The sequence below is a fragment of the Cololabis saira genome, chromosome 14 (assembly GCF_033807715.1).
Source record: "Cololabis saira isolate AMF1-May2022 chromosome 14, fColSai1.1, whole genome shotgun sequence".
Taxonomy (NCBI): Eukaryota; Metazoa; Chordata; class Actinopteri; order Beloniformes; family Belonidae; genus Cololabis; species Cololabis saira.
In genome coordinates this window covers 33334602-33361992 of record NC_084600.1, presented here as the reverse complement: position 1 = coordinate 33361992, position 27391 = coordinate 33334602, and the positions used below count along the sequence as shown (strand labels likewise).

The 27391-nt window shown below is 43.0% G+C and overlaps 1 protein-coding gene and 1 long non-coding RNA gene across 2 annotated transcripts; one reads left to right on the top strand and one right to left on the bottom strand.

Moving 5' to 3' along the window:
* Positions 1 to 1560: 1560 nt before the first annotated feature.
* LOC133460021 (solute carrier family 22 member 4-like) lies at positions 1561 to 19845 on the top strand. The gene is made up of 10 exons (XM_061740491.1): positions 1561 to 2002; positions 2898 to 3001; positions 3635 to 3789; positions 3878 to 4049; positions 5480 to 5606; positions 8054 to 8151; positions 9425 to 9639; positions 9767 to 9949; positions 11103 to 11238; positions 19309 to 19845. Exons 1-10 carry the CDS (start codon positions 1562 to 1564, stop codon positions 19379 to 19381), a joined length of 1704 nt encoding a protein of 567 aa, XP_061596475.1. The 5' UTR covers position 1561; the 3' UTR covers positions 19382 to 19845.
* Positions 17480 to 27386, bottom strand: LOC133460026 (uncharacterized). Its single transcript, XR_009784082.1, has 3 exons — positions 26619 to 27386; positions 25516 to 25698; positions 17480 to 21947 (listed from the first exon to the last, which is right to left on the bottom strand). It is a non-coding gene; the product is annotated as an uncharacterized LOC133460026 (long non-coding RNA).
* Between the last annotated feature and the right edge of the window lie 5 nt (positions 27387 to 27391).

Sequence of the window (27391 nt, the reverse complement as noted above, 5' to 3'; positions counted from 1 at the left end):
AAAAGCTGAAAGTTACGTTGTGCTGCTTTAAAATAGGTATTTGATGCCATAATAGGTCCCCTTTAAGGGCTGCCTACAGTAGGACTACCCCGATCAGGGGTTCGCTACAGATTTTGGGCCCCATTAGAATAATCTTTACAGGGCCACCAACACATTTTATGATGCTATTTTACATACAATTAAAACTGCAAGCAGCGATGAACGGGCCCTCGCACTCATGGCCACCATCCCCCATACGCATATCAGAAAAAGACACCACCCACTTCAAACCATTCAAAAGTTATAGCAGAAATTAGGGACAACCAATCAGAAGAAGGGGCGGGACTAATTCAGGCCAATAAAGGTCAAGGAATCAATACAGAGTCCGATGACACAACCCACGACTCTCTATGTCAAACCATTCAAAAGTTATACTCAGAAAATAGGGACAACCAATCAGAAGAAGGGGCGGGGCTAATTTTCACCAATTATGCTCAAGGACTCAATACCAAGTCCCATGACACCACCCACGACTCTTTAAGTCAAACCATTCAAAAGTTATGGCAGAGAACAGTATTCTAGGGGGCGCTGTTGAGCCGTTAGGCCACGCCCATTAATGCAAACCATGAAATATCAAATTTATCGCCAGGCCTGGCTTGCATGCAAGATTTGGTGACTTTTGGGGAATTATCAAATATGGACCAATCAGATGAAGAGGGGGCGCGCTTTTTGGCGTCTAGCGTTGCCACGGTAATGCTTTTGAAAGAGAAAAGTAATGCGTGGTGTCGCAGGACGGAGATGCACATTTTGATGTATAACACACCTGGGTGCACGTTAAGGTTCAGGCCGGATTAACTGCCGAAGGAATGGCATACATTTCGCCAAAATAACACGATTAATTAAAAATGGCCGACTTCCTGTTCGGTTTCGGCCATGGCTCCAAGAGACTTTTCTTTAAGTTACTTCATGATACAGGTGTGTACCGATTTTCGTGCATGTACGTCAAACCGTATTGTGGGGCTTGAGGCACAAATTTTTCTAGGGGGCGCTGTTGAGCCATTTTGCCACGCCCATTAATGCAAACCATTAAATATCAAATTTTTCGCCAGGCCTGGCTTGCGTGCAAAATTTGGTGACTTTTGGGCACGTTTAGGGGGGCAAAAAAGGCCCTCCTTTCGTCAGAAGAATAAAAAATAACAATACCTACAGATACAATAGGGCCTTCGCACTGCAAGTGCTCGGGCCCTAATTATGTGTTTTTTAATAGTATGTTTGACCACCATTACCGTGTCCTGCAGGCGTTGACATTTCCAAAACATTTGTGATTGTATGATAGTTAATAACTTAGTGTCGTTATTTTTTCTGTCTTATCATTTCATTATCATTGCCCCCCCCTCAATCATGGGCACTAGAATCCCCCCACACACCTTTTCGTCGCCCGAGCTACCGATTGTCCCTTTAAGTTAAAAAGAAGTATTACAGTGGGTGGCGAGTGGGATGGTTTTGCAGCTGAAGCACAAGCCCTGCTTCAGAAATGTCCACCGTGGACTGATCGGTCGGTGCTTGTTAACTCTCCTCCAGCATGACCGCGGAGCCTGCATCCAGCACCGCAGCCAACGACTATGATGCTTCCACCTCCTTCGTCGGAGAATGGGGACGTTTCCAGCAGCAGCTGTTTTTACTGCTCTGCCTCAGCGTCATCCCCAACGGGTTCAGCAGCATGGCCATCGTGTTTCTGGCGGACACGCCGGCGCACCGGTGCGTGGTGCCGGCGCGCCTCAACCTGACCGCCGCCTGGAGGAACAGCAGCATCCCGCTGGAGGAGGACGGGGGCCGCGGGGGCCGCGGGGGCCCGCTGGTCCCCAGCAGCTGCTCCAGATACAAGCTGGAGGAGCTGCTCAGCTTCTCACACAGAGGCTTGCTGCCCGGCGTCGACGTGAATCTGTCCATGGTGCAGAAAGAAAGCTGCGGGGACGGATGGACGTATGACCGCAGCGTCTACACGTCCACCATCGTCTCGGAGGTGCGTGTGCCCGCCTTTCTCAAGTAGCACACCACACTGGAAAAAATACATCATATAATCATATAATCACATATTTAAATCTGTGATATGAACAATTAAAAATGAAGTTTGTTGCTTTACATGAATACATCTAGTTTTGAACTTCTGCAAATCTGCATTTGTTCAAAAAGAACACACAAGACATTGTGCATTTTTTCCTTAACAAGCAGTATTTATGTAATCCCAGGCACTCTTTTCATTTACACACAAACAACAAGCAATGTGTTTTCCTTTAACAATTTTTATCTATTGAGCAGATTGACCAATGAAACATGCTTTATATGAAACATGCTTTATTTGTTTAAGTAGAACAGTGAAAAATATCTTGCTTGATCTACTTTAAAAAAATGAAGGCAACTTTTTCGCATGAGATTTTTATGTAGATCAAGAAAGACTAGTCTTTGTATAAACTACTTAACTTTAAGTATGTACAAAATTCATTTGCAAGTAAAGTCAACTTAATTTTTGCAAGTAAAGTCAACTTAATTTTGATAAATAAATTAAATTTAACACAATTTAGTTGATTGTACTTGCAAAATGTATTATTTACATACAAAAAATTAAGTAGTTCATACAAAGACTAGTCTTTCTTGATCTACATAATAATCTCATTCAAAAAGTTGACTTATTTTTTTAAAGTAGATCAAGCACAATATTTGTATCAGTGCATGATCCACTGTGCAAAACCCTTTAAATATCATCATGGATATGCACACATATGTATATCTATATCTCTGTATGTGTGTGTTTCCTCAGCCAAAAAAAGCAAAAAAATTGGATTAAGAAAACAAACAAACAAACAAACAAAACATTTTTTTTCTATTCTTCAAGTTTCCTTGTGTGACCTGTTTTATAGTGGGACCTGGTGTGTGATGACAGCTGGAAGAAACCCTTGACCCCGTCTTTCTACTTCTGCGGTGTTCTCACTGGCTCATTTGTTTTTGGACAGCTCTCTGACAGGTAAAACATTTGTACCTATACTGGTGCTCATCAAAAGAGAGGCAACTCCCACTGCAAGCTAATTGTTTCCTGTTTGAGCCCCACATGTCTAGTCCAATCAATCACTACTTCTGTCAGTGATCTACTTTTTGTAAAACTCTCCTCTGGATAAGTGTTGACATATTGTAGTTAATTTACAGAATACCTGAGGTTTGGTACTTGATTATGACAGGTAAGGCTTGCTTTATCACACATCGCAACATATCCATCTACTTTCATCCAGACTTGTAGTTTCCTTCATATCTACCCGCTCCAGAGAAAAAAAACTCTCCCTACAGCTGCTGTAACCTTCATCACAACGTAGTTTTCAGTTACGCTGGACAGAAGCAGATAGGAGCGGGAGGGCTCTGTGCAGCAAATATGCAGTTAACAACAGACATGCACACACATATTACAGAAGGACAGTGAAGCAATCTTGATTCTTAAAAAGAGAGTGAAATTCAGATATAAATGGGACATATTTGTAAATCTATTCCAGTAACACAGTTAATAAAGTATTTTCTTTCATGAGGAGACATTGTGTGAATTATCACAGCTCAATCATCTGTATATCATGTTCACTTGACCATTGTTTTTTTGTTTTTGTGAATTCAGATATGGGAGAAAGTTGGTGATGTTTGTCGCCATAGCGCTCCAAACTGTTGCCACATTCATCCAGGTTTTCTCTCCCAGCTGGGCCGTGTTCTGTGCTCTCTTTTTTGTGGCCGGAATGGGGCAGATTAGCAATTATGTGGCTGCATTTGTGTTAGGTATGCACTAGTAAAATCCCTTATTGAAATGATACGACTTGATGCAATAAGAGTGTGCCTCAAACTGTGCCTGAACTTGAACTTTAAGGAACGGAGATACTTGGTCCACGCGTTCGAACAATCTTCTCCACGGTTGGAGTATGTACGTTCTTCGCTGTGGGGTACATGCTTCTGCCGCTGATCGCTTTCCTCATCAGAGACTGGAGGATGCTTCTCCTCAGCCTGACGCTGCCAAGCTGCCTCTGTATGCCTTTTTGGTGGTAGGTACGTGTGTTTGTGTGTGTTTTTATTTTTTTTTCTAACTGCTGAATCTGTATTCATGATTTTTCATGCCTAAGGCTTTTTTCTCTGATTAAGATATCTGTAAAATACTTTTTTGGTCAGTTGTAGTCATCAAGTATGTTGATGGATTGCATCTTGAACTTTTGAGACTTTTTTTTAGACTAGATTTGTCGTTTGCTTGTTAATACAATTGTAAAACAAATTAAGCTTCATGAATTTCATTCTTGTCATTGTCACTACAGCAGAAACCAACACAGTCCACTCAACTAATCACAATTTACAAGTAAATTATTTACAGGCATGTGGTTAATAATTAGCCACCCAAATCATAGTTGAATAAATTATCTTTTTCTTTTTTTTCTTTCTTTTTACTCTCAGGGTTCTAGACTTTTAGTTCTAATTTTCTTTTAAATTTGGATCTTTCAAATGTTTTGGCAAGAGGGCGCATCCATTTGTAAACCATTCAAGCCTTAAAAATGGTCAGATAACTGATCAAAATATTAAACCTAATTTTTGCAATGATTTCCCTTTTGAATTTGTAAGTCGATGCCAGAAACAATTAAGAAAGAAAACCCAAGTTTGCTCACATTGTTTGATATTAGAAAAGCATTTTCCAGGGAAGCTGAGTGTTTCAGAAGATGGGGAGGAGTCCGGCACTCCTCTCCAACTGTTTAACATTTACCTAAACACTGAATAGTCGGGATCTTGTGGCCCTCAGAAGCAGAAACTCAGCAGCCAAATGTGATGGAGACCCGTAGCAATCCTGATGTGTACATTGGTTGTCAGACCTGGGTATTTAGCCAGACGTGGAAACCCTGCTGATCGAGCCTGTAGCATATACTTGACTCAAAGATTAAGCCATCCCAGTATAAATGTAAATGGTTGGTACAGGGAAACTGTGAGAGGCTCATTAAAGGGGGAAACTGCTGAGGGTTCTGAGACCATCCAGCTTGGTTTCAGCAGAGTCCAAACAACAGTATCCTTGGTGAAAAAGGGGTACAACATTGAACAAGACACTAATTAATACATTAAGACATTAATCAACACTTTGTTTTTGAAAGGTTGTTGTTCCTTTCAGCAACACGAAACAAGTCACATTCTGATTATTTATTTGGCCTCACCTTTTTTTCTCCTGTTACATCACCAACGTAATTTAAAGTCCTGCAAAAATGCATTCACTACAGATAGATTGCAGCTTTTTCATTCATAAATATATACACCAGTGACAACTCCATGAAGGTGTGAGAGCATGTCTCGTTTGGATTTGACTTTTGTTGTCCAGTGATGATAATCAGAGTAAAGCAAAAAGCAAGTCTTGCCAGCACTCGTCCTGCACATGTGCTTCAGTACCTGGGAATTAAACCTCCGTATTCCCTCACTGTTGGTTCTGCTTTGTGTAACGGGGCAGGTTCATCCCAGAGTCGCCTCGTTGGCTGCTTTCTCAAGGAAGAGTGGCAGAAGCCGAGAAAGTCATCCGAAATGCTGCTAAGAAGAACAAAATTGAGCCTCCACAGGTCATCTTTAAGTCTTTGCAGGTGAGAGCATCCTCACTGCTGTGATAAAGATGTTTTAAATTTGTCAACACAATTTACTTGGTAAACATGGTAACATATGTATCAGTACCACTGGCGCTTGAGAAAATCTGTGTTCTGAAAATGCGACCAATTTCTCTCTCTGTCAAGATTATTTTGCAAAAACTCTTCTGCCGGAAGGATATCATTGATGATTTAGGGAAAAAGTTCAAAAGACATGCATCAGCTAAATGCTTTAAAGTCAGGAAAACACAAGTCATAATCTATAACTTATAAAAAGACACAAAATATCAAAAATAATACATTTATCCATAAGTATTTTTTTTTTTAATAATATCCATTGTTTTTATATTGGGAATTTTGTTTGATTTCACTCATTTTAATTTATTTATCAATAAGGTATTTAGCTCAAATTAGCTCCTTGAATTAGCTCCTATGTGATTTCTTGCTTGTGTTGTTCTCTCAGATGTTAGTCGCTTTGGATAAAAGCGTCTGCTAAATGACAGTAGTAGTAGTAGTAGTAGTAGTAGTAGTAGTAGTAGTAGTAGTAGTAGTAGTAGTAGTAGTAGTAGTAGTAGTAGTAGCAGCAGCAGCAGCAGCAGCAGCAGCAGCAGCAGTAGTAGTAGTAGTAGTAGTAGTAGTAGTAGTAGTAGTAGTAGTAGTAGTAGTAGTAGTAGTAGTAGTAGTAGTAGTAGTAGTAGTAGTAGTAGTAGTAGCAGTAGTAGTAGTAGTAGTAGCAGTAGTAGTAGTAAATGGAAGTAAAGACAGAAGTTACAACAACAAAAAAAAAGAAGAAAGGCAGTGGCTGAGGAAGCTCTGCAGCTCGAGAAAACATGCAAACCCAGAAAGCAGTGTTCTGACTCTGCAGCATGTAAAATCAACATTGTTGTAAGTTTTCCTTATACCTTTCCTTATTCCTTATTCCTTACATTGTATTTCTTAGATATCCTGCAAACACACATGTCTCACATCCAACTGCACGTACACATCAACATTGTTTGTCCAGGTTGGAGGAAATCTCCTTTGGACGAAAATCAGAGCTGTAATTTATTCAACCAAAGTTGGCATAATGACAACAAAATGTCCAAAGTGTCGAACAACTAATGTGACACAGCTCATTTTCACGTTGTTGTTTTTTAACCATAAAGACAGCTTAGACAGCTTTTTCTGGTGATGGGGAAGCAAAGGTTGACCAACCTTTCAGAGTTCACTGCTCACACTAATCCTTTACCGTTTTTTTTCCACATAATTTAACCTGAATCTCAGTCGACAGACATGTCAAGACGAATGCGGCACATTCTCTTTAATGGAAACGTTGTTAGCCAAGAGTAATTAATTATTTTATATATTTGTTTTATTTTGGTAATTTCCAGAATTAAAAAAGCACCATAAAAAAGTTGGGGTTTCCAAATTTTTGAGGCTTTAGATAAATGAACCGAGGCATTGGACATTAGAACTGCCTTAATCACACTCATCATTACGTAAGCCAATTATGGTAAAACCATTAAAAACATTTTTTTTTTAAGAAAAGTGGAAAGAAAGAAGTCCAAGTTGGTCCTAATGATCTCCAGCGGCTGGGTTACTTTTGCTGCACTCAAACATCATGTTCATGCAGTTTTCAGAAGAACATGCATGGGACTTTTTTTCTAGAAACATGTTAAAATAGGATTTCCGACAGTCTTTTGACAACCTAAGAAGCTTTTCCCGTGTATCTGTTGTTTATAGTCGTGTAATGAAAATGTGGCAACTGTCGCATGTGACATTATCTGTTTAATGCAATAAGGGTGCACACAAAGGACTTCTTTCAAAGTGGAAATTTAGGATTTAAGGAGAAAAGTGTCAGCTGTAAAGAAAGGAAAGGATTTTGATGAACTGTAATGCCCTTGTCTTTCTCTGTATTTTTTCTCTTTCGACACATCGACTGCTCCTCCATCCTCCTGGCCTCTGTGTCATAAGACCCGACAAGTGAACTTTTCTCCAGAAACCAAACTACTTCAAATCCTGACCTTTACTCTTTGTAAACACCCATCCGCAGGGGTCGGGAAGTGTTGCTTGTGCAATTTGTTCAAGCATGGGTTAGCTTTCTCTGATCTGTGCATGCATGTTGTAATTTCTGGATTGGTGCACGGGAACATTTTAAATCCAAAAAAGAAGCATATAAACATTTTAATTCATACATCTAGCTTTCTTTGTACTACTTACCCTTGCTGTGATTTATGTGGGATTGGCAACTTTTGAGATGCATCTTAATTGTTGCAAACCTTAACTCCTTCAGTTCAATTACAGTTCTAGTAATGATGAACTTTAAGCTTCTTAAATATATGATGTACATTGCACGTGTTCATCCAGGTGGCCACAGATTCAAAAGCACCCCTGTTATTACATTATTTCTAGATGGATAGCTCTGCTTGTTAAATGTTTGTTGTTCCTCATGCCCTGCCTCCCCGCAGAATGAAGTCCAGTCTGAAGGGAGGAGGGCCCACAACATCTGTGACCTGCTTCGCACCCCAAACATCCGCTGGATGTCGATCACGCTGTGGCTAGTCTGGTGAGTCCCTGCTGTCCCAGCTGACCCCCACATTCCATACTCTGACCACGCACACGCACGCACACAAACACAGCTACACACAACCAAGCACTCACAAACGGACACTGAGTTCACACACACACTGTTGCTTGTTATTCACACACAGTTTGTGCCTGTTCACGCACCGTCTCAGACACATGTCAGCCTGTTTGACTAACAATAAATAATGATCTGTCAGGTGCCCTGAAGCCTGCCGCTAAGATCAAAAAGAGGTTTTTTGTAATTGCACAGTATATGTGTATACGTTTCTTGTGCTTGCAGTGACTTGAAAGGATGGAGCGTCACCACTTTTACCAAGCCCAAAGACAGTTGGGGGAGAAAATGGAAAACTTATGTAGTCGGATTAACAAAACGTATTAGGAAATCTTGGATAGCAAAAGAAGAGAGAGACAATCCAGCTTGTTTTTAATGCAAAATTTAAAAACCTGTACATGTCATGGGTGCATTATGGCACATTATATGCACGTTGAACATCTGTGAAGACAGCACTAATGCAAAATCTTATGTACCATCTTTAAGGTATTTAAGACGGGTTCTGTCTCATTATGTCAGATGCAACGTACCTGCTTTGCTCTTGAATGAAAGAGAAAATACTCCCGAGCAAATTATTACATAATTATTACATAAACAATGGCAGGTAAAAACTCCCCTAGTGGGAGAAAAGCCTTAAGCCAAACAGTGGCAAGGAAAAACTCCCCTTTAGGAGAGAGGAAACCTTGAGCTGGACCTGGATCATAAGGGGGGACCCTCCTGCCGGAGGCCAGCGGGGCAGAAGAGAGATCAAACAGAGAGAATGAAGAACAGACAGAGGAGAGACACAGACTGGCTAACTGGTGTACTAAAAGGAAGACTATATAAACAGGTGTAGACAGCAGAAACTGAGGTGGTCAGAGGGGCGGGCTGCAGGTCAGCGTGCAGCTCCTGAAGCTCTGGCCTGCAAACATGCACAGAAGAGAAAAGGAGGGGGTAAACCAGCACAACAAACTACAGGAACGATGGAGAAAAATTATGGTTATGAGATACTTATAATTAATAACTGAGAAAGGAAAGAGAGGAGGGGTGATGGGCATCACTCAGTTGATCATGTTGGTGTCCACCTGCAGCGTAAGCTTTTAGCAGCATATCTCAACTTTACTCAACATCTTTCATTCAGTTTCTGACCAATACCATGTGTTTGAGATGCACGGAAAAACATTTTATGATTTTCTGCTTGTACTCTGTGTTTCCCCTGCAGGAACACCCTTACCATTGCATACTTCGCTCTCTCACTGAACACGGCAAACCTCCATGGGAACTCATACTTCAACTGTTTCCTGTCAGCAGTGGTGGAGATCCCAGCCTACATTATGTCGTGGGTTATGTTTCACTGGGGTTCCAGACGACTGAGTCTCTTTTCAACTCTCATGACGGGAGGGTTGTTGCTACTCGTCATACAGCTCATACCAGGGTGTAGGTCACCGTACCTGGCAGTGTTTTCAATATGAACCTTATTCTGATCATTTGAATCATCTTTTCGGCTTATTTAGCCAGTAACTAATGTTTAACCTTGAACAATGTCATATCCTGTTCCCTGCAGATTTGATTTATCTAGCCATCACGCTTGAAATGATGGGGAAGTTTGCAGTGACGCTAGCCTTTGCTATTGTGTACCCTTACTCTGCTGAGCTCTACCCGACCGTCTTGAGGAACACTGCTATCGGTGCCTGTTCAATGGCTTCCAGAGTGGGCAGCATCATTTCTCCGTTCTTCACTTACTTACGTAAGAATGCTCTTTTTGTTATGCACATGGAGTGAATGTTGCTCCATGCATGTGCAGTCACAACTGATGTCATAAACCATGGATTATCAATACTTTCTTCTGATTTCCATGTACTCATATTTGTCAAATTTACTCATATCCTGCGTCGACTTCAGGGATGTCCTGGTTTGCTTGATGAAATACAGTATTTTTGTATATATGAGCTAGGCCTGGGCGATATGGACCAAAAGTCATATCTCGATATTTTCTAGCTGAATGGCGATACTCGATATATATCTCGATATTTTTTCTGTGCCATAATTGGGGTTTCCCCCAAAGCATTATAGCATAGCATCTCTGTTAGCTTCATTTTTTTCTGAGGCAAACCCTTAAAAAAACAATCAGTTTTAATACAAAGCCTCGTGCCAAATGTCACACAGGTTCATTTATTAACAGAGGTCTGCACAATATCAAAATGTATAAAACAAATGAAATAAAAATAAACTGCCTGCATAAAAATGCTTCTTGAATAAAATAAAACAAATATCCCTTTCCTGCATAACAATTAAAATACACTGTGTAATTAATACAATGTAGACAGTAACAGGCAGACTTTTCCATTGAGGTTGACAGTTGTGCAAATAACAAAACATTTGTGCAAATCTCAAATAAAACATTCAAGTCAATTTGTCACAAAATAAGCTATATCAAAATCAAAAAAAAAAAAAAATGTTTTTTTTTAAAATCTATATAAACGATATTGTCTCGTACCATATCGCGTTTGAAAATATATCGATATATATTAAAATCTCGATATATCGCCCAGCCCTAATATGAGCCTTTCATCTGTTATCTATACTGGTCCTTCTATCCAGGTTTGTGCAGGACCACTCCCTTTGGTCTGACACTCATAATTTCAATTTAGATTTATTTGATCTAAACTCCCCATCTTTGTGCTCTTGGAGGAACCACACATAAAACGTAAAAGCAGGCTTGATTAGCAATCAGAACAGACGCCACACCCCTGTGTAATTCCTTAAAGCCCTCATTTGAAACCTTTTCAAGAGAGCAGACTCTGCTTAGGTCTTTTTGTTTGCGGTTGGTCTTTAGTACTTCCGTAGACAAGTTTTTTTTTTTTCACTCCCTCACTCCCCCTTTCAATCTTTTGCCACAGGAAGCTATTCCGTTTCACTGCCTTACATCTTGATGGGAAGTCTCACAGTTCTGTCAGGGTTGCTGAGCCTCCTGCTGCCTGAGAGCCATGGAATGCCTCTCCCTGACACAATCGCCGGCATGCAGGACTTCCCTGGGTAAAACTACACTTCCCCCACTTCTTTCATAAAGGACAGCATTATCATGTCTCCGGGATTGTTTATCAGCTGGTATATCTTGGCACATGCTTTACTTTCAAATAGCAAAAAGAACTATATGTGCTTTTATGCAGCCTTGTTTATTTTATAAATGGACAAACAGAAATGATCAGATTAACCTACCTCCCCTTTCTTTTACATTTGTCAGGCTTTTAAATTGCTTACCTGAAACTGTTTTTCTTCTCTAGACTGCTTTTTAGTACGACGGAGTATTAGGGCCAAACTAAGACAAAAAACATTGGAAATTACGAGAATAAAGTCATAATATAATGAGAATAAAGTCGTAAAATTACGAGAATAAAGTCGTAATGTTGCGAGAATAAAGTCGTAATAGAATAAAGTCGTAATATTATGAGAATAAAGTCGTAAAATTACGAGAATAAAGTCGTAACATTACGAGAATAAAGTCGTAATGTTGCGAGTGTCACGGCTCAAAGACAGAGAACCCAAATGCACGACACCAAACACAATCAGAGTCCAAGAGGCTTTAATCAGGGTCAAAGGCAGGCAGGGGTCAAAACCGGGTAGTCAGGCAGATCAGGCAAACAATCCAAGGGGGTAGGCAAAAATCCAAAAACCGGAATCAGGCAGGGTCGCAGACAGGCAGGCAGACAGGCAGGCAGGCAGAAAACTGATCAAAAATCGGGAACGCTGGAAAGTGAGGCACAAACACTCGACAATCTGGCAAACTAGAAGGTGGAAATGGGCCGGTATATGAGGGGAACTGCTGATGAGGGAAACCAGGTGTGGAGCTGGGCAGGGGAAGCACAGGTGAAGGGAATGAGTGGATTTCTGGCTGATGAGGGTGGCAGGGTCTGGAATGACAGGAGAGTGAGTTAACAAGTAAAAAACAAATCAAACTGAGAAACCATGACAGAACCTCCCCCTCAAGGGACGGCTCCCGACGTCCCACCAGGCTGGTCGGGATGAGCACGGCGGAAGTCCCGGATGAGAGTGGAATCCAAGATCCTCTGTGTAGGAACCCAGCAGCGTTCCTCAGGGCCGTAGCCCTCCCAGTCCACCAGATACTGATAGCCCCTCCCACGGCGACGGGACCGAAGGAGGCGCCGCACCGTGTAAACAGGACCACCCCCAATGAGCCGGGGGGGCGGCGGGGGCCTGGAGGCGGGTTGAAGGGGACTCTCCTTGACAGGCTTGAGGCGAGAAACGTGGAATGTGGGATGAACCCTCATGGAACGAGGGAGGCGTAGTCGAACGGCTGCTGGGTTGATAACCTTTGATATGGGGAAGGGACCCACAAAGCGGGGCGCTAGCTTTTTGGATTCCACCCTTAATGGCAAGTCCCGGGTAGAAAGCCAGACCTTCTGACCAGGGGCGTACTGGGGGGCTGGGACGCGACGCCGGTTAGCATCCTTACGGTACCGGTCAGAGGTGCGAAGCAGTGTGGAGCGGGCCTGCAGCCAGGTTCGCCGACACCTGCGAATAAAGGCCTGGACAGATGGGACTGTGATTTCTCCCTCCTGAGTCGGGAAAAGCGGAGGCTGATATCCCCGGGAACACTGGAAAGGTGAGAGTCCAGTAGCAGTGCTGGGAAGGGTATTGTGGGCGTATTCCACCCACAACAGCTGCTTGGACCAGGATGAGGGGTTGCGGGACGTGAGGCAACGCAGGGCCGTCTCCATCTCCTGATTCATCCTCTCCGTCTGGCCATTGGACTGAGGGTGGAAGCCTGAAGAGAGGCTGACGGAGGCACCCAAGAGCCTGCAAAACTCACGCCAAAAACAAGAGGTAAATTGGGGCCCCCGGTCAGAGACAATGTCCCTGGGGAGGCCATGAAGACGGAACACATGATGAAGCATCAGTTCAGCAGTTTGTTTGGCAGATGGTAGCTTGGGTAATGGAATGAAGTGAGCAGTTTTGGAGAAACGGTCAACCACCGTGAGTATTACAGTGTTACCATCTGAGGGAGGAAGCCCGGTGACAAAATCCAGGGAGATGTGGGACCAAGGCCGATGAGGAACTTGTAGAGGAAGTAAGAGGCCGGCAGGAGCCTGCCGAAGACTCTTATTCTGGGAGCAGACCTGACAGGCAGCGACAAACTCTCTGGTATCCTTCTCCATGGAAGCCCACCAGAACCGTTGCTTAAGGAACGCCAGGGTGCGGGCGACACCGGGGTGACAGGCCAGGGGTGAAGAATGGCCCCACTGAAGAACCTCAGAGCGAAGGCTGGCAGGCACAAAGAGGAGGTTATTGGGGCAATTACTGGGGGCAGGAAACTGAGAGCTTGCCTGTTTGACCTTGTCCTCCACAGGCCAAGTAATGGCACCAACCACGCAGGCAGACGGAAGGATCCCCTCAGGTGCGGCCTGGGGCTCCATGACCTGGAACTGGCGGGACAGGGCATCGGCCTTTGTGTTCTTGGACCCTGGGCGGTAAGAGAGAGTGAAATTGAACCGATTGAAAAACAACGCCCACCTGGCCTGGCGGGAGTTCAGTCTCTTGGCAGAACGGAGGTACTCTAAGTTTTTGTGGTCGGTCCATACGACAAACGGCAGCTCCGCCCCCTCCAGCCAATGCCGCCACTCCTCCAAAGCCAGCTTGACGGCTAGTAACTCACGGTTGCCGATGTCGTAATTCCTCTCTGCGGAAGACAACTTGCGCGAAAAAAAGGCACAAGGGTGAAGTTTATGATCCCTAGCAGACCGCTGAGAGAGGACAGCCCCCACACCAGAATCAGATGCATCCACTTCTACCAGAAACTGAAGTGAGGGATCCGGGAGGGTGAGTATAGGAGCAGAGGTGAACAAAACTTTCAACTCACCGAATGACCTCTCCGCCTCGGGGGACCACACAAAAGGGGAGTTGATGGAAGTGAGAGCTGTGAGGGGGGCTGCCACAGCGCTGTAATTTCTTATGAACCGCCGGTAAAAATTGGCGAAGCCCAAGAAGCGTTGCAGTTCCTTCCGGGAGGAAGGAGAGGCCCAATCCCGAACAGCCTTTACCTTGGCAGGATCCATCTGGAGGCCCCCCTCCTTGATAATGGAGCCCAGGAATGAAACCTCCGATGCGTGAAACTTGCACTTTTCGGCTTTCACGAACAGGTGATTCTCCAGGAGCCTGCGGAGGACACCTCGCACATGCTGAACATGCTCCTCCCTGGACTTGGAAAAGACGAGGATGTCATCCAGATAAACAAAAACACAGGTATTGAGCAAGTCCCTGAGGACGTCGTTAACCAGAGCCTGAAAAACCGCAGGAGCATTAGTGAGCCCGAATGGCATGACCAAATACTCGTAGTGGCCCTGGGGAGTGTTGAACGCCGTCTTCCACTCGTCACCCTCCCTAATGCGTACCAGGTGATACGCATTCCTGAGGTCCAGCTTGGTAAACACCGTGGCACCCTGCAACAGCTCAAAAGCAGAGGAGATGAGTGGGAGGGGGTACCTGTTCTTCACAGTAATGTTGTTCAGACCACGATAATCAATGCAGGGGCGCAGCGTCCTGTCCTTCTTATCCACAAAGAAGAATCCGGCCCCAGCAGGAGATGAAGATGGACGGATGAGGCCTGCTGCCAACGAGTCATTGATGTACTTCTCCATGGCCCTGGTTTCTGGAGCGGACAGGGAGAAGATACGGCCCCTGGGTGGAGAAGTGCCAGGCAGGAGGTCGATTGCGCAATCGTAGGGCCGATGCGGGGGCAAGGAGGAGGCACGAGCCTTGTTAAACACCTCCTTGAGGTCCATGTACTCTGGAGGAACCTCAGACAAATCTGGAAACTCAGATGAAGGGGAGTTACAGGGAGTGACAGGCAGAGCAGATCTGAGGCAGACAGCATGGCAATGAGAGCTCCACTGAGAAATGATCCCTGAAGACCAGTTTATGTGAGGGTTGTGTTGTTTCAGCCAGGGATAACCCAATATGACAGGTAAACTGGGTGCATGAATTAAGTGAAATGTAAGTGTTTCATGATGGTTACCTGACATGCCAAGGTGAACCGGAGCCGTGCGGTGAGTTACGGAGCAGAGCCGACGCCCATCAATTGCGTTGGCCGGGACAGGCTTGGATAGGAGCTCCCGCTTGATTCCCAATTGGGCTGCCAAGGAACTATCCATAAAATTGGCGTCGGCACCAGAGTCGATGAAGACCGTCACCACATGAGTCTGACCAGTTACAGTCAATCTTCCAAAGACCAAAGGGCGAGAGGGCATTTCTGACTCAAAGATCCGGCTCACCAGCACCCCCGGAATTACTGGTGAGCCTGCCCTTTTACCTGGCAGGAAGCCACAAAATGTCCAACCTGGCCACAGTACATGCACCTGTTTTCCCGCAGGCGGCGCTGGCGTTCTGCCAAGGAGAGATGAGTCCGCCCCAACTGCATGGGCTCCGGATAATCATTAGAAGCGGACGGGGGAGCTGAGACAGGAACCGCGGCCGGTAGGTGAGGGAACCCCCGGAGTACGACGGACTGGGCTCTCTCCCTCTTCCTCTCTCTGAGGCGTCCATCCACCCGAATGGCGAGGGCGATCAGGGCATCCAGGCCGATGGGCGGATCTCTGGCTGCCAGCTCATCTTTAATTGAATCAGAGAGACCATGATAAAACGCATCATAGAGTGAATCAGCATTCCACTTACTTTCAGCTGCCACCGTGCGAAACTCAATGGAATAATCGGCCACACTTCGTCCCCCCTGAGCCAGGGTGAGGAGACCACGAGCCGCCTCTCTCCCCGGTGTAACGTGATCAAAAACCTTCTTCAGCTCGTCTGAAAAAAGTTTCACTGAGGAACAGATCGGGGATTGCCTCTCCCACTCCGCGGTTCCCCAGTCCCTGGCTCTCCCTGTGAGCTGGGAAATGATGAAGGCCACCCGGGCCCTCTCCGACGGATAGGAAGACGGCTGGAGCTCGAAGAGGAGAGAGCATTGAGTGAGGAACGGCCGGCATGTTCGTGGCTCACCGGAGTACCGCTCTGGAGGCGGAAGCCGAGCCTCAGGTGCTGGAGGTCGGGTCGAAAAGAAAAGCTGGTTCATCTGCTCCCGGATGGCGTCTAAACACCGGTCCTGACGAGCGGCAAACTCCTGAAGTCCTCCGGCAACATTGGAGAGTTCCTCCTCATGACGCTGAATAGCAGCAGCCTGAGAAGACAGCGCGTGCTGTACTGGATCTGGATTTGGGTCGGCTGGGTTCATGCTTTTGGCCAGATTGTACTGTCACGGCTCAAAGACAGAGAACCCAAATGCACGACACCAAACACAATCAGAGTCCAAGAGGCTTTAATCAGGGTCAAAGGCAGGCAGGGGTCAAAACCGGGTAGTCAGGCAGATCAGGCAAACAATCCAAGGGGGTAGGCAAAAATCCAAAAACCGGAATCAGGCAGGGTCGCAGACAGGCAGGCAGGCAGAAAACTGATCAAAAATCGGGAACGCTGGAAAGTGAGGCACAAACACTCGACAATCTGGCAAACTAGAAGGTGGAAATGGGCCGGTATATGAGGGGAACTGCTGATGAGGGAAACCAGGTGTGGAGCTGGGCAGGGGAAGCACAGGTGAAGGGAATGAGTGGATTTCTGGCTGATGAGGGTGGCAGGGTCTGGAATGACAGGAGAGTGAGTTAACAAGTAAAAAACAAATCAAACTGAGAAACCATGACAGCGAGAATAAAGTCGTAATAGAATAAAGTCGTAATATTATGAGAATAAAGTCGTAACATTACGAGAATAAAGTCGTAATGTTGCGAGAATAAAGTCGTAACATTACGAGAATAAAGTCGTAATGTTGCGAGAATAAAGTCGTAATATTATGAGAATATAATTTATGAGAACTCTAACAGGAAGAGCTTCTTCTCCCTGTGTTAAAATGAGGAATATTGAGCATCTTGTGATTATATTTATATATTTATAATATATTACGACTTTATTCTCGTAATTTTACGACTTTATTATCGTAATATTATGACTTTATTCTCGTAATTTTACGACTTTATTCTCGTAATATTATGACTTTATTCTCGTAATTTTACGACTTTATTCTCATTACATTATGACTTTATTCTCGTAATTTCCTTTTTTTGTTTTTTTGTTTGGCCCTAATACTCCGCGTGCACCTCAACAGAAAATATCAAGAACATTCATCACATGCTTGAACTACAGCTGCTGTTTTCTATTATGTACAATCCTGCCAGTGCCACACATCAGCATCCAGCCGTCCACTGGGCCAATGCTTGCTTCATATAGACATCTGGGAACGCAGCAGCACCCCAATTGGTACTTTCTATTCCAAAGACCAATTAAAACAGCTTTCTCACTGCCAAACACACACATTTCTTAGATCGATTTATTTATTAGATCAAATGATTCCTATAATTATTCATATTATCCTTATGATTACTCCAATACATCAAATGGCATCATAGTTAATGTGAATAAAGCCTAGGCCTAGTAGTACCAGTTAGCCCAAGCGACATGTTTTTGGAGTGGGAGCAAACCAGAGTACCCGGAGAAAACCCACACAGACAGACCCGGGTGAACCAACGTCCAGTTGAACCTTCTTGCTGTAAAGTGTCACTCCTAACTGCACTACAATGCTGTGCGTCATAAAGAATTACAGGGAAAAAACAGGAACAGCAGTTGTAGCAGGAACCAGCATCACCCCGGTGGGACCTGCAGAAAGAGATGGGAAACAGACAGAAGAAAGACATGTTAATGATATTAAATGATCCAGGACAATCTTAAACTGAGATAAGAGGGACAGGGTGAAGATGCTCAATGCACATCGGGAGTACCTCCAGCAACCAAGGCCCTTTAGCAGCAACACTAAGAGATGGTCTAAGAGACTACAGTTCCCAGTTCTATAGTTAGTACTTGTGCTGCAGCATTTTGGACCAATAAGGGGATTTTAACACAACTGTTTGTACAGCAAGAAGGCAATGCATTACGATATTCCAGACCCGAGGTATCAAAGGCATGTATCAATTTTTCTGCATCCTCTTGGGTCAGGATGCTTGCAATTTTCCTAATATAACGTAAATAAAAGAAAGCTATCTTTGTGATCTGTTTTATACTTTGAGAAGAAGAAACAAAACAAAAAACAAAACATGATAAGACATTCAAATGAATGTAAAAAAATATATTTTCGTCAATGTAGTGGGATTTTATATTCGTTACAAATACATTTTTTCTGCTTTTAACCTTTCCCTCTAATGCAGCAAGAGAACTACAAGAAATAATAAAAAAAGACAATTTTGACTATATTTATGAAATATGAGGCTTATTTCTAAAGGGGCTGTTTTTGCAGTGAAGCGTTTGTCACAGAGGATCATTTCTTTTCATCTTTCCTTGTCTCCTGCATTTTTCTCTGTCACACCAGCTAACTGGACAGTTTGTTCCACCTCAAAAAGGGGTTTCCCCCTTTTTTTCTTCTGCTTAGCTCCACCGTAGGATCCTTCTACTGATTTATTCACCATCCACCCTCTTTACATTTTCAAAACCATGTCAATCAAGCCCCTCTTACTTTATGTCCCAGACTTCTAATCCTCACTGTTCATTTTATGTGCCCTTTCTTAATGCTGTTCATCCCTCTCACTCACAAATTAGTCAGTGATCTCCAGCTCCTACTCTTGTCTCTTGGTAAGTGGTGCTGTTTTGTAAAACTTTACCTTCATTGTCACTTTTCTATCATCAATTACCAAAGACACCCATCTACACTTAGTCCACTGTGTCCACTCACTTATTTAGCTCTTTTGCACACTTCCTACTGCGCTCAACAGTTGAGGGTAAGTATATAAGCTACTGCATCCTTTTCAACCTCAACTCCTCACCATTCTACCTGCTTTCCTTCATTTAGACGTGTTCTGTGTTGCTGCAACTCACCTTCATTCGTCTTCTCTCTTAAAGCATATCCCTACCTCTCAAGGTTCTGTTCCTCCAGCTCCCTACTCACTAAAGATCACAAGGTCATCTGCACACATCATAGTTCATGGAGAAGCCTGTCTGACCTCCAGTCAAGGTTCAGTGAAATATTACTGTTAATGGATCTCTGTTTTTTTGTTTCTCAAGATGCTGTCGGAAAACACCTTATAATCTCACACACACAGAGGAAGAGGAAAACGCTGCTGAAGGAAAAACCTGAGCGCAAGAGTCAGTGCACAAGCTTCACCTGTAACAACTGGCAGGCCAGATGATCCCTGCGAACTTTTCAGTGAAATTAAACTGTACAGAAATAACTAAACACATTGTTAAAATACAACTGGATATGTGAATATCGTGTGTCTACAACAGCGCAGTGGGAATATTAGTTTATAAAGTTTTTAACAAAGGAATAGTGTTTTTTTTCCTGCCACACATTCAAAATACTGTGAAAAGAAGGATATTTACTGTACCACTTTCTGTATTTTTTTAGTGTGTGTGTGTGTGTGTGTGTGTGTGTGTTGACACAGTTCAGTACATTGAAAAAGGTTTTTATTTTATTACAGGTCACATATAAAGCACTAGCCTTTTTATCTTGGGATATCTACACTTTCATAATTCACTTTATTTCATGTTTGTGATTTAAAAACCCCTTGATAATGATAATAAAATAAACTTTGAAAAAGATATTAAAAGTATGTTTTTTTTTTAAATAAATTGCAGTTTTGTTAAGTCATTCTTAAATCTGATACAATTTTGATTCTACAATGACAAAAAAAAAGGAAAAAAATAAACCACTTTTATCACAAAAACGTTATTACCACTACTGTAACCCACCAAGGCTCAGATTTACTAGAAATGTGCGTGTGTAAAAACGTGTGTGTAGCAATCTCGTGCTACCGGGGGTCACCAGACAGGATAGAGGACACGGGGTTTCGGGGGAAAATTGTGATTCTTTATTTCAGCCAGACACAGACGAGTATCAGCACACTCAGTAGCTCTGTGTCCCTCTGAGCCGAGCAGCCGCTCTTTAAATAGCCAGGCAGGGTGGAGAGATTGATTGGGCACAGGTGTGCCCAATGAGCTGAACCAAGCGCCACCTGTGTGCTGCTCCCCGCAGACCACGCCCAATCCTCCACCCTGCCACAGTGTGCAAACGTGCAAAAATGTGCTGCAGCACCACATGAGAATTGCAACTGTAATGCGTGCAATATGGAATATGTGCGTTCCTGCCAGAATGTGCAAAATATTGCAGAGTATATGCAAATACATCAATGTAGCTCACGCAATGTGATTTACCAAACCTGAAACTGACTGCAATGGCTGTTTCTGCATCCATATTTAGCACGCCTGAAAGACAGGTGTTAACTGCCACAATATGCACAAATGGCTGCAGTTATAGTTCCAAGGAGGTGGTGTAGTCACCACGAAAGGCGCGAGCGCATCATTCCTGTGTAAATATTTTTGGAATGCCAAAGCTTATTGCGACATGTCCTCTATCCAGCCTTGCAATATTGGTGCTTCTGGATAAGTTACCCACTAAATATTAGACGTCTTATGGACGTTCAGCGTCAGTCAGTCCAAGATTATGGACTTTTTCTCCACCTGCAAAATAGGTAAACTATTTGGACTTCTATTTATGACGGCGTTTCGACATCAATTTGCAGTTGAAGACGAACGTTGGGATAGCTCACTTTTTTCAATGTCTACAGGTGCAAGGAATTGACATGAAGTATTATCATTGTTGTTAGTATGAACACATTTTAATTAATTTCTGAATAAAAGTTATATTTTGTACTAAAAAAATGTACTAAAAAAAATAATTCAAGTGCGTTAAACTGAACTGTAGAAGAAAATACAGTCAACGCCATTGGCCGAGGCATTGCGTCATCCCGGCGCAGAAGTGCCACTCCCATTGACCCAGGTGTTTCCTTCCTGTGGGAGTAAATGGCCGTTCAGCTTTGTACATCGTCCACGTCTCCAACAACATGCAGCAGTCCGAAAATAAGCAAGTGTTATTGTCTTTATTGTATTTTATCAGTTTTTTTTTTCTTTAAACTTAATTGAGGGTTATGCTGCCTGTTAAGAAGTAGTAGACTAGTAACTAGTATTTCTCATCGTGGACTTCAGGAAGAACCAGACCAGCCACACTCTTCTCACCATAAACAACTCTGCAGTCGAGCTCGTCAGCAGCATCAGGTTCCTGGGACCGCTGATAACTGACTCACCTGGTCAAACCACACTGGCTCCCTTGTAAAGAGGGGCCAGCAGCGCATGCAATTTCTGTGACGGATGAGGAGACAAACTTGAAAACTGAGTGCATGCAAATGGTCATAGGTTTTTCTTCTTGTTTGCTTACTTTCAGAAACCAAATGTATAATAAACAGCAACACTCCTACAAAGAGCAAAATAGATATGGCAGTTTTTCGTTGTGGAAGGCTGCGCAGAGCCAGCCAGCTGGAAATATATGCTGGGACCTCTACAGCTGCTGAGATGAATCAGCTGATATAGGGATTAGTGTGAAAACTAGGCTGGTTAAGGGACAAGCCTAAATTGCCAGTACACATACTGAATCTGGATACACCATATAAGAGGGTGAATTTATTAAACATTTGTTTTAAGAACATAGTGCAGAAATGTTACCGTAATTTGTGATCAAAATGTCTGATTGACCTGCTCTGACTCAAAACTCACCACAGCAGGCCCAGAGTGGTAGTGGTGTTCAGAATGTTTTTAGTCCTCAGCAGTTTGAAGATATCATAGCTCTCCTTACCTTGTTGCTCACCTGCCTGTAAGATGACAAAACACTCAGTTTCAACATATATTATACTGCATTAATGTATTTTGATGTGGCTATTGAAATAACAGTTGCACCAAAGAGATCCGTTGGAGATGCCAATTCTGAAATTGGATCTATCCATCTATCCAACCATCCACCCATCTTCTACCACTTATCAAGAGTTGCAGGTCACGGAGGCAGTAGCCTAAGCAATGAAGCCCAGACTTCTCTGTCCCTGTCCCTGGCCACTTTGTCCAGCTCATCGGGAGGGATCCCAAGGCATTCCCAGGCAGGGTAAGAGACAGCTTATCCTGCTTGTCCTGGGTTTCTTTGTGGGACGTGCCCAAAAAACCTCACAAGGAAGGTGTCCAGGAGGCATCGTAACCAGATACTCGAGCAAACTTATTTAGCTCCTCCAGATCCAGAGGAGAAGCGGCTTTACTCTGAAACAGATGACTAAGCTTCTCACCTTATTTCTAAGATAGAGATCTTATTTCGGCCGATTGCATTCGTGATTTCATTCTTTCAGTCACTACCCACAGCTCCTGACTATAGGTGAAGATGACTGACTAGAGCTTCACCTTTCAGCTCAGCAGCTTTTTTACCATGACAGACCAATGACCGATGTAGTGTCTGCATCACTGTGGATACCGGTCCAAAACCTCCCGTTACATTCTTCCGTCACTTGTGAACAAGACCCAGAGGTCCTTGAACTCCTCTACTTAGGGCAGGATCTGATCCTTGATCCAGAGAGGGCACGCCACAATTTTCCAGCTGAGGATGATGGTCTCAGATTTGGAGATGCGGATTTTCATCCCAGCCACTTTATGTTCGGCTGCAAACTGCTCCAATGAGAGTTGCAAGTCATGGCGTGATATACTGTAGCCAACAGAACAACATTATCTCCAACAAAAAGCCCAAAGCCCAAAACCTAACTCTGAGATCACAAAACCAGGCCCTTTCCACTCTCCGGGTGTTCCTAGAAAGTATGTCCCTAAAAGTAATGAACAGGATCAGTGACAAAGAGCAGTCTTGGCAGTGTGCAACCATCACTGGAAACCAATTAAACTTACTGTCAGCAATGCAGACCAAACTCTGACACATTTGTAATAAGGGATTATTGCACCCCATACTCTGAATACCACTGAATAAACCTTACCAGGGGGGCTGAGGAGTGTGATTCATCCATAGTTGGAGCATACACCCTGCTACCCCATCTTAAAGATGGGGACCACCACCTTAGTCTGCCAATCTAAAGGCACCCCGATGGTCAAACAATGTTGCAAAAGTGTGTGAACCAAGACAGCCACACAGCATCCAACCTCAAGCAACTTGGGTGGATCTCCTCCACCCCTGGTGCCTTGCCACGAAGGAGCTTCTTAACCACCTCAGTGACCTCAGCCCCAGAGAAAGGAGAGCTCACCTCACAGTGGCTCATGGCACTTTCTCCATGGCCTCTCCAAACTCCTCCAACACCTGAGTTTTTGCCAATAGAACTCCTTCAACTTGATGGACATTGTTGATGTCCACCAGCTTGCTCTTAGATTAGGGCCACAATAGGCACCGGCCACCTTACAGCCACAGTTCTGGTCAGCTGCCTCAGTAATGGAGGAATGGAACATGGTCCACTCAGACTCAATGTCCCCCACCTCCCTCAAGATGTGGCGGAATCTCTGCCAGTGATGGGAGTTGTGGCTCTTTTTGACAGGGGGACTCCTTCAGATGTTCCCAGCTTACCCTTACACAATGTTAGGGCCTACAAAAATCTGACTGGCATCCTTCCCATCTTTGGAGCCAACTCATCAGCAGTTGGCATTCTGCTCTTCTCGTCACCCAAGTGTCCTTGACATGCAATAGCCAAGTCTAATGACATAACAAGAAGTCGATCATCCATTTGGCACCAAGGGTGTCCTGGTGCCAAGTGCACATATGCCAAGTGCTTTTGCTTGTAACATTGTGCTTGTTGTGGTCCAATATCAGAACACCACTCAGTTTCAGGTCGAGGGGGGAGTGTTCCTTCTAATCACGCCTGTCCAGGTTTCACTTTCACTGCCAACGTGAGCGTTTGTCCCCCAGCAGGGGCATTCTCCAGGGCCCCATCCAAAGACCCCCAAAATAAGGTACTCTGAGTTCCTGTTTGGTGCATAAGCACAAATTCCAGTCAGGAGCTATTCCCCCACCAGAAGACAGAGGAAGGCTACCCTCTTATTTACTGGCCTGAACCCCAATGTGCTGCCGTCAAGGCAGGTCGCAATGAGTATGCCCACCCTGCATGGCCCCTCTCACTGTGGCCAACTCCAGAGTAGAACAGGTCACACCCATCTCAAGGAGACTAGTTCCAGAGATCCACATCAACGGGTTTAGCCAGACATTCTCAACCTTATGTACGTGCTCAGGCTGGTTCCCCACCAGAGAGGTGACGTTCCACATCCCTAAAGCCACATAAAATAATATAAAACATAATAGAATTTACAGGACCCAAACCTGAGGGACTTTAATCCAAACAGGATTTACAAGATTTTAAAATATGATTAAGTTTTGAAACTCAAATTTAAAAGTGCCAATGTAGAAAAGAGTTGAAAAGCAATAATTAAAGACAGACAGACATACAGTAAGTTAAAAATAATTAACAAATGAGATGCAATAAATAAAGGTTGTAGTGCATTATTATTACTGAAATGCAGCAGTAAATAAATAGGTTTTCAACCTTGATTTAACGCAAGATGAGAGAAAAATTTTACAATAAAGTAAATTTGATCTTTACTTGTCTGAGAGAAATCCTGAAAAGAAGGATCCAGTCAAGTAAACTGTGGATGTAAATGGAGACTTCCACTGCTCACTGCACACCAGGTCAAACTGAAATATATCCATGCATGAACCACTAGACAATTAAATGCACGTGCAGCATGATCCTAACAAAAGCTCAGGTGATTCATTTTTCCTAATGATTAGAGGGAGTCTTAATGCTTTTTTTATATCTGTCAAACTGTCTCATTGCAGTTAGTAAATGTTGCAGTGCAAGAAGTTTAATAGGATGAAAGAGCTCATGATGAAGAGATCAACTCTGACTCTGACTCCATTTCAGCGATAAATACTATCCAAGTCCAACATGTAGCTGCAGAGCAGTAATAATATTTTTCTTATCGTTTTTTCATTTCTTTCTAAAATAATTACCAATGTTTAGCTTTATAGGGTAATACAAAACTATTCTGTTGTTTCTGATGATTGAGTTTTTTTTATCAACACTTTGTTTGGAAGATTTATGGTTTAAATGTATCCCTTTAGTTAGTCTATCAAGTTAGTTATCAGTATATTTGTTGTAATGGCATCTTTAAGCATACATTCATTTAACTTAAAGAAACTTCTGTTGGAGGTTATTAATAATATTTAGACATTGTGGTTCATTACATTTGCAAGTAAACCTTTTTAGGGCGTATGAGAGTCTGATTCCTAATTAACCTCCAATCATCTTAAGGACCTACTGTATATAAACAGCATTACCATTGTGACTGATTTAACTTTCCAGTAACATCTTTTCTGCATTCAGCAGACATTTGTACGCACAAACTCAGAATCACCTCAGTCACTATGGTGGACTGGTAGATGGCCTTGCTGTAGCTCCAGCCGTCCACACAGCCCTCCCGTTCCAGGTCGGTGAGGTTAATGTCCCTGCCCGGAATGTGACCCTGAGCAAAGAGATTTCTGACCACATCCAGTCTGTATCTGGACCATTTGCTCAGCTCCTCTTCCCCATTCACCACCTCAGAAGCAGAAGAAAGAGAAAGAAAAAGAGACTCACACTTTATAAGCGTTATTACCAGTTTTCTTGTCCATACCTTCTCTGTAAACATATTATTATGCAACTAGGGTATTTATAACCACCCATGTAACACAGAAACTGTTTTTGCTGTTTGAAATGTATTACCTTGTAATGAAATGCATGAAAAATTAAGAAAACCATAAAGTGGTTTTGATCATTCATTTGGATCATTTCTATGAGAGTGATGTAGAAATGCTTCGGTTTGAGTTTCTTCTGACGATTAATGGATTGTAATCTGACTTACATCATTACCCTTGTTGTATAAATCAGCTTCTTCTCTGTGTCTTAAATTGTCACTTTCATACTCAACACAACTCAGTTACCACCTCTCTTTCATTTCCTGGGGTTGTAGATTATTTTCTTTTTGACTATTATATAATGATATATTGTTTTCTCTTTCTGACTTTTTCACTGAAATCTCCTTTGCACATCCATGCTGCAGAGAAAAACTCACTGTGCCAACTGAACCTTTGGAGACGTGAGGTTTTTGCATGTTTAGAAGTTCATGGTTGTCAAATATTACAAGTGCTGTGGAGTCTTAGAGCTTATCTTTTTTTTTTTTTTTTGCTGGCCATTATTTAACCTTTTAACAAATTCTACATGAATACACTGAACCAATGTTCAAATTAATGAATATCATTTTTTCCAAGCTTTTATACATGTAGACCCACAGTTACAACATTGGTATTCTGATAGTATGAAATAAAAAAGGCTGAAATTCTTTATCTATTATTTGACTAATTTTTTTGGCATAGCTGTATTGTTGGAGTAATAATGAAAGAAGGGGAAAAAAGGCCTCAGACTGCATGTTCCACTATGGCCTATGTTCCATTTTACAATACTAAAGATAAACGTTATTACCTCTACTGGGATGGCAGCTTTGTGCCATTTTTGGGTCAAGTTGTCCTCTGGAACCATGCAGAGGTGAGGGTGAATGTCAATCAGGAAGACAAGAGAAAAAAAAAACACCAAATCCATTTGGCAAGATGGTAGGACAGAGCATGAAGAAGACACTCTGCTGGAAATGTCCCCATGAGCCCAGAAATGTTGTGATCTCTTCATAAGTCTGCATAGTCAGAAGCGTAACTATCCTCTTCTGTTTTAATCTTGCGGACTGCAACTTTATCTAAGGCAGAAAAAGATAAAAACAACAACAAAGGTCTGTCAGACCATTTTTAGTAAATTAAAAAACTAAATTTCATTTTATTGCCATCATTGGGTTAATGATCACAAAGGTAATAAAAAGTTAGATTTCAGACCCTGGTACTATAGACATCATTTGAGTGTTCAGTGTGTTAGGCATCTGACAAATAAGAAACCCTTGATAATAGTCGTTGTCCACGTAAATATGTACAGCCATCAAGTATACACCCACTGGCCACGAGGTATACCTGGTTTTTACCTATACAAACATGCACCGCCAGTCCCAAGATTAAATACACCTTTCCCAATCAAATGTACAGGAAAGGTGTGTATAAACTTAGGACTGGTGGTGCATAAACACATACACACTAACACCTTATATATGAAGTGTCCAGTGATATACGTGTGTATATAAAATACAGAATATACTGTATTTTTATGTTTTCATTAAAATGACATTTCTAAAAATAAAGTAATATGTTAATGTATAT

Bases quoted from the DNA above. Each gene is read 5' to 3' on its own strand.
- LOC133460021 (XM_061740491.1), top strand. From the start codon at position 1,562: ATGACCGCGGAGCCTGCATCCAGCACCGCAGCCAACGACTATGATGCT. The intron at 2,003-2,897 runs GTGCGTGTGCCC...CCTGTTTTATAG, and splicing joins CGTCCACCATCGTCTCGGAG to TGGGACCTGGTGTGTGATGA. The intron at 9,640-9,766 runs GTAGGTCACCGT...TGTTCCCTGCAG, and splicing joins CATACAGCTCATACCAGGGT to ATTTGATTTATCTAGCCATC.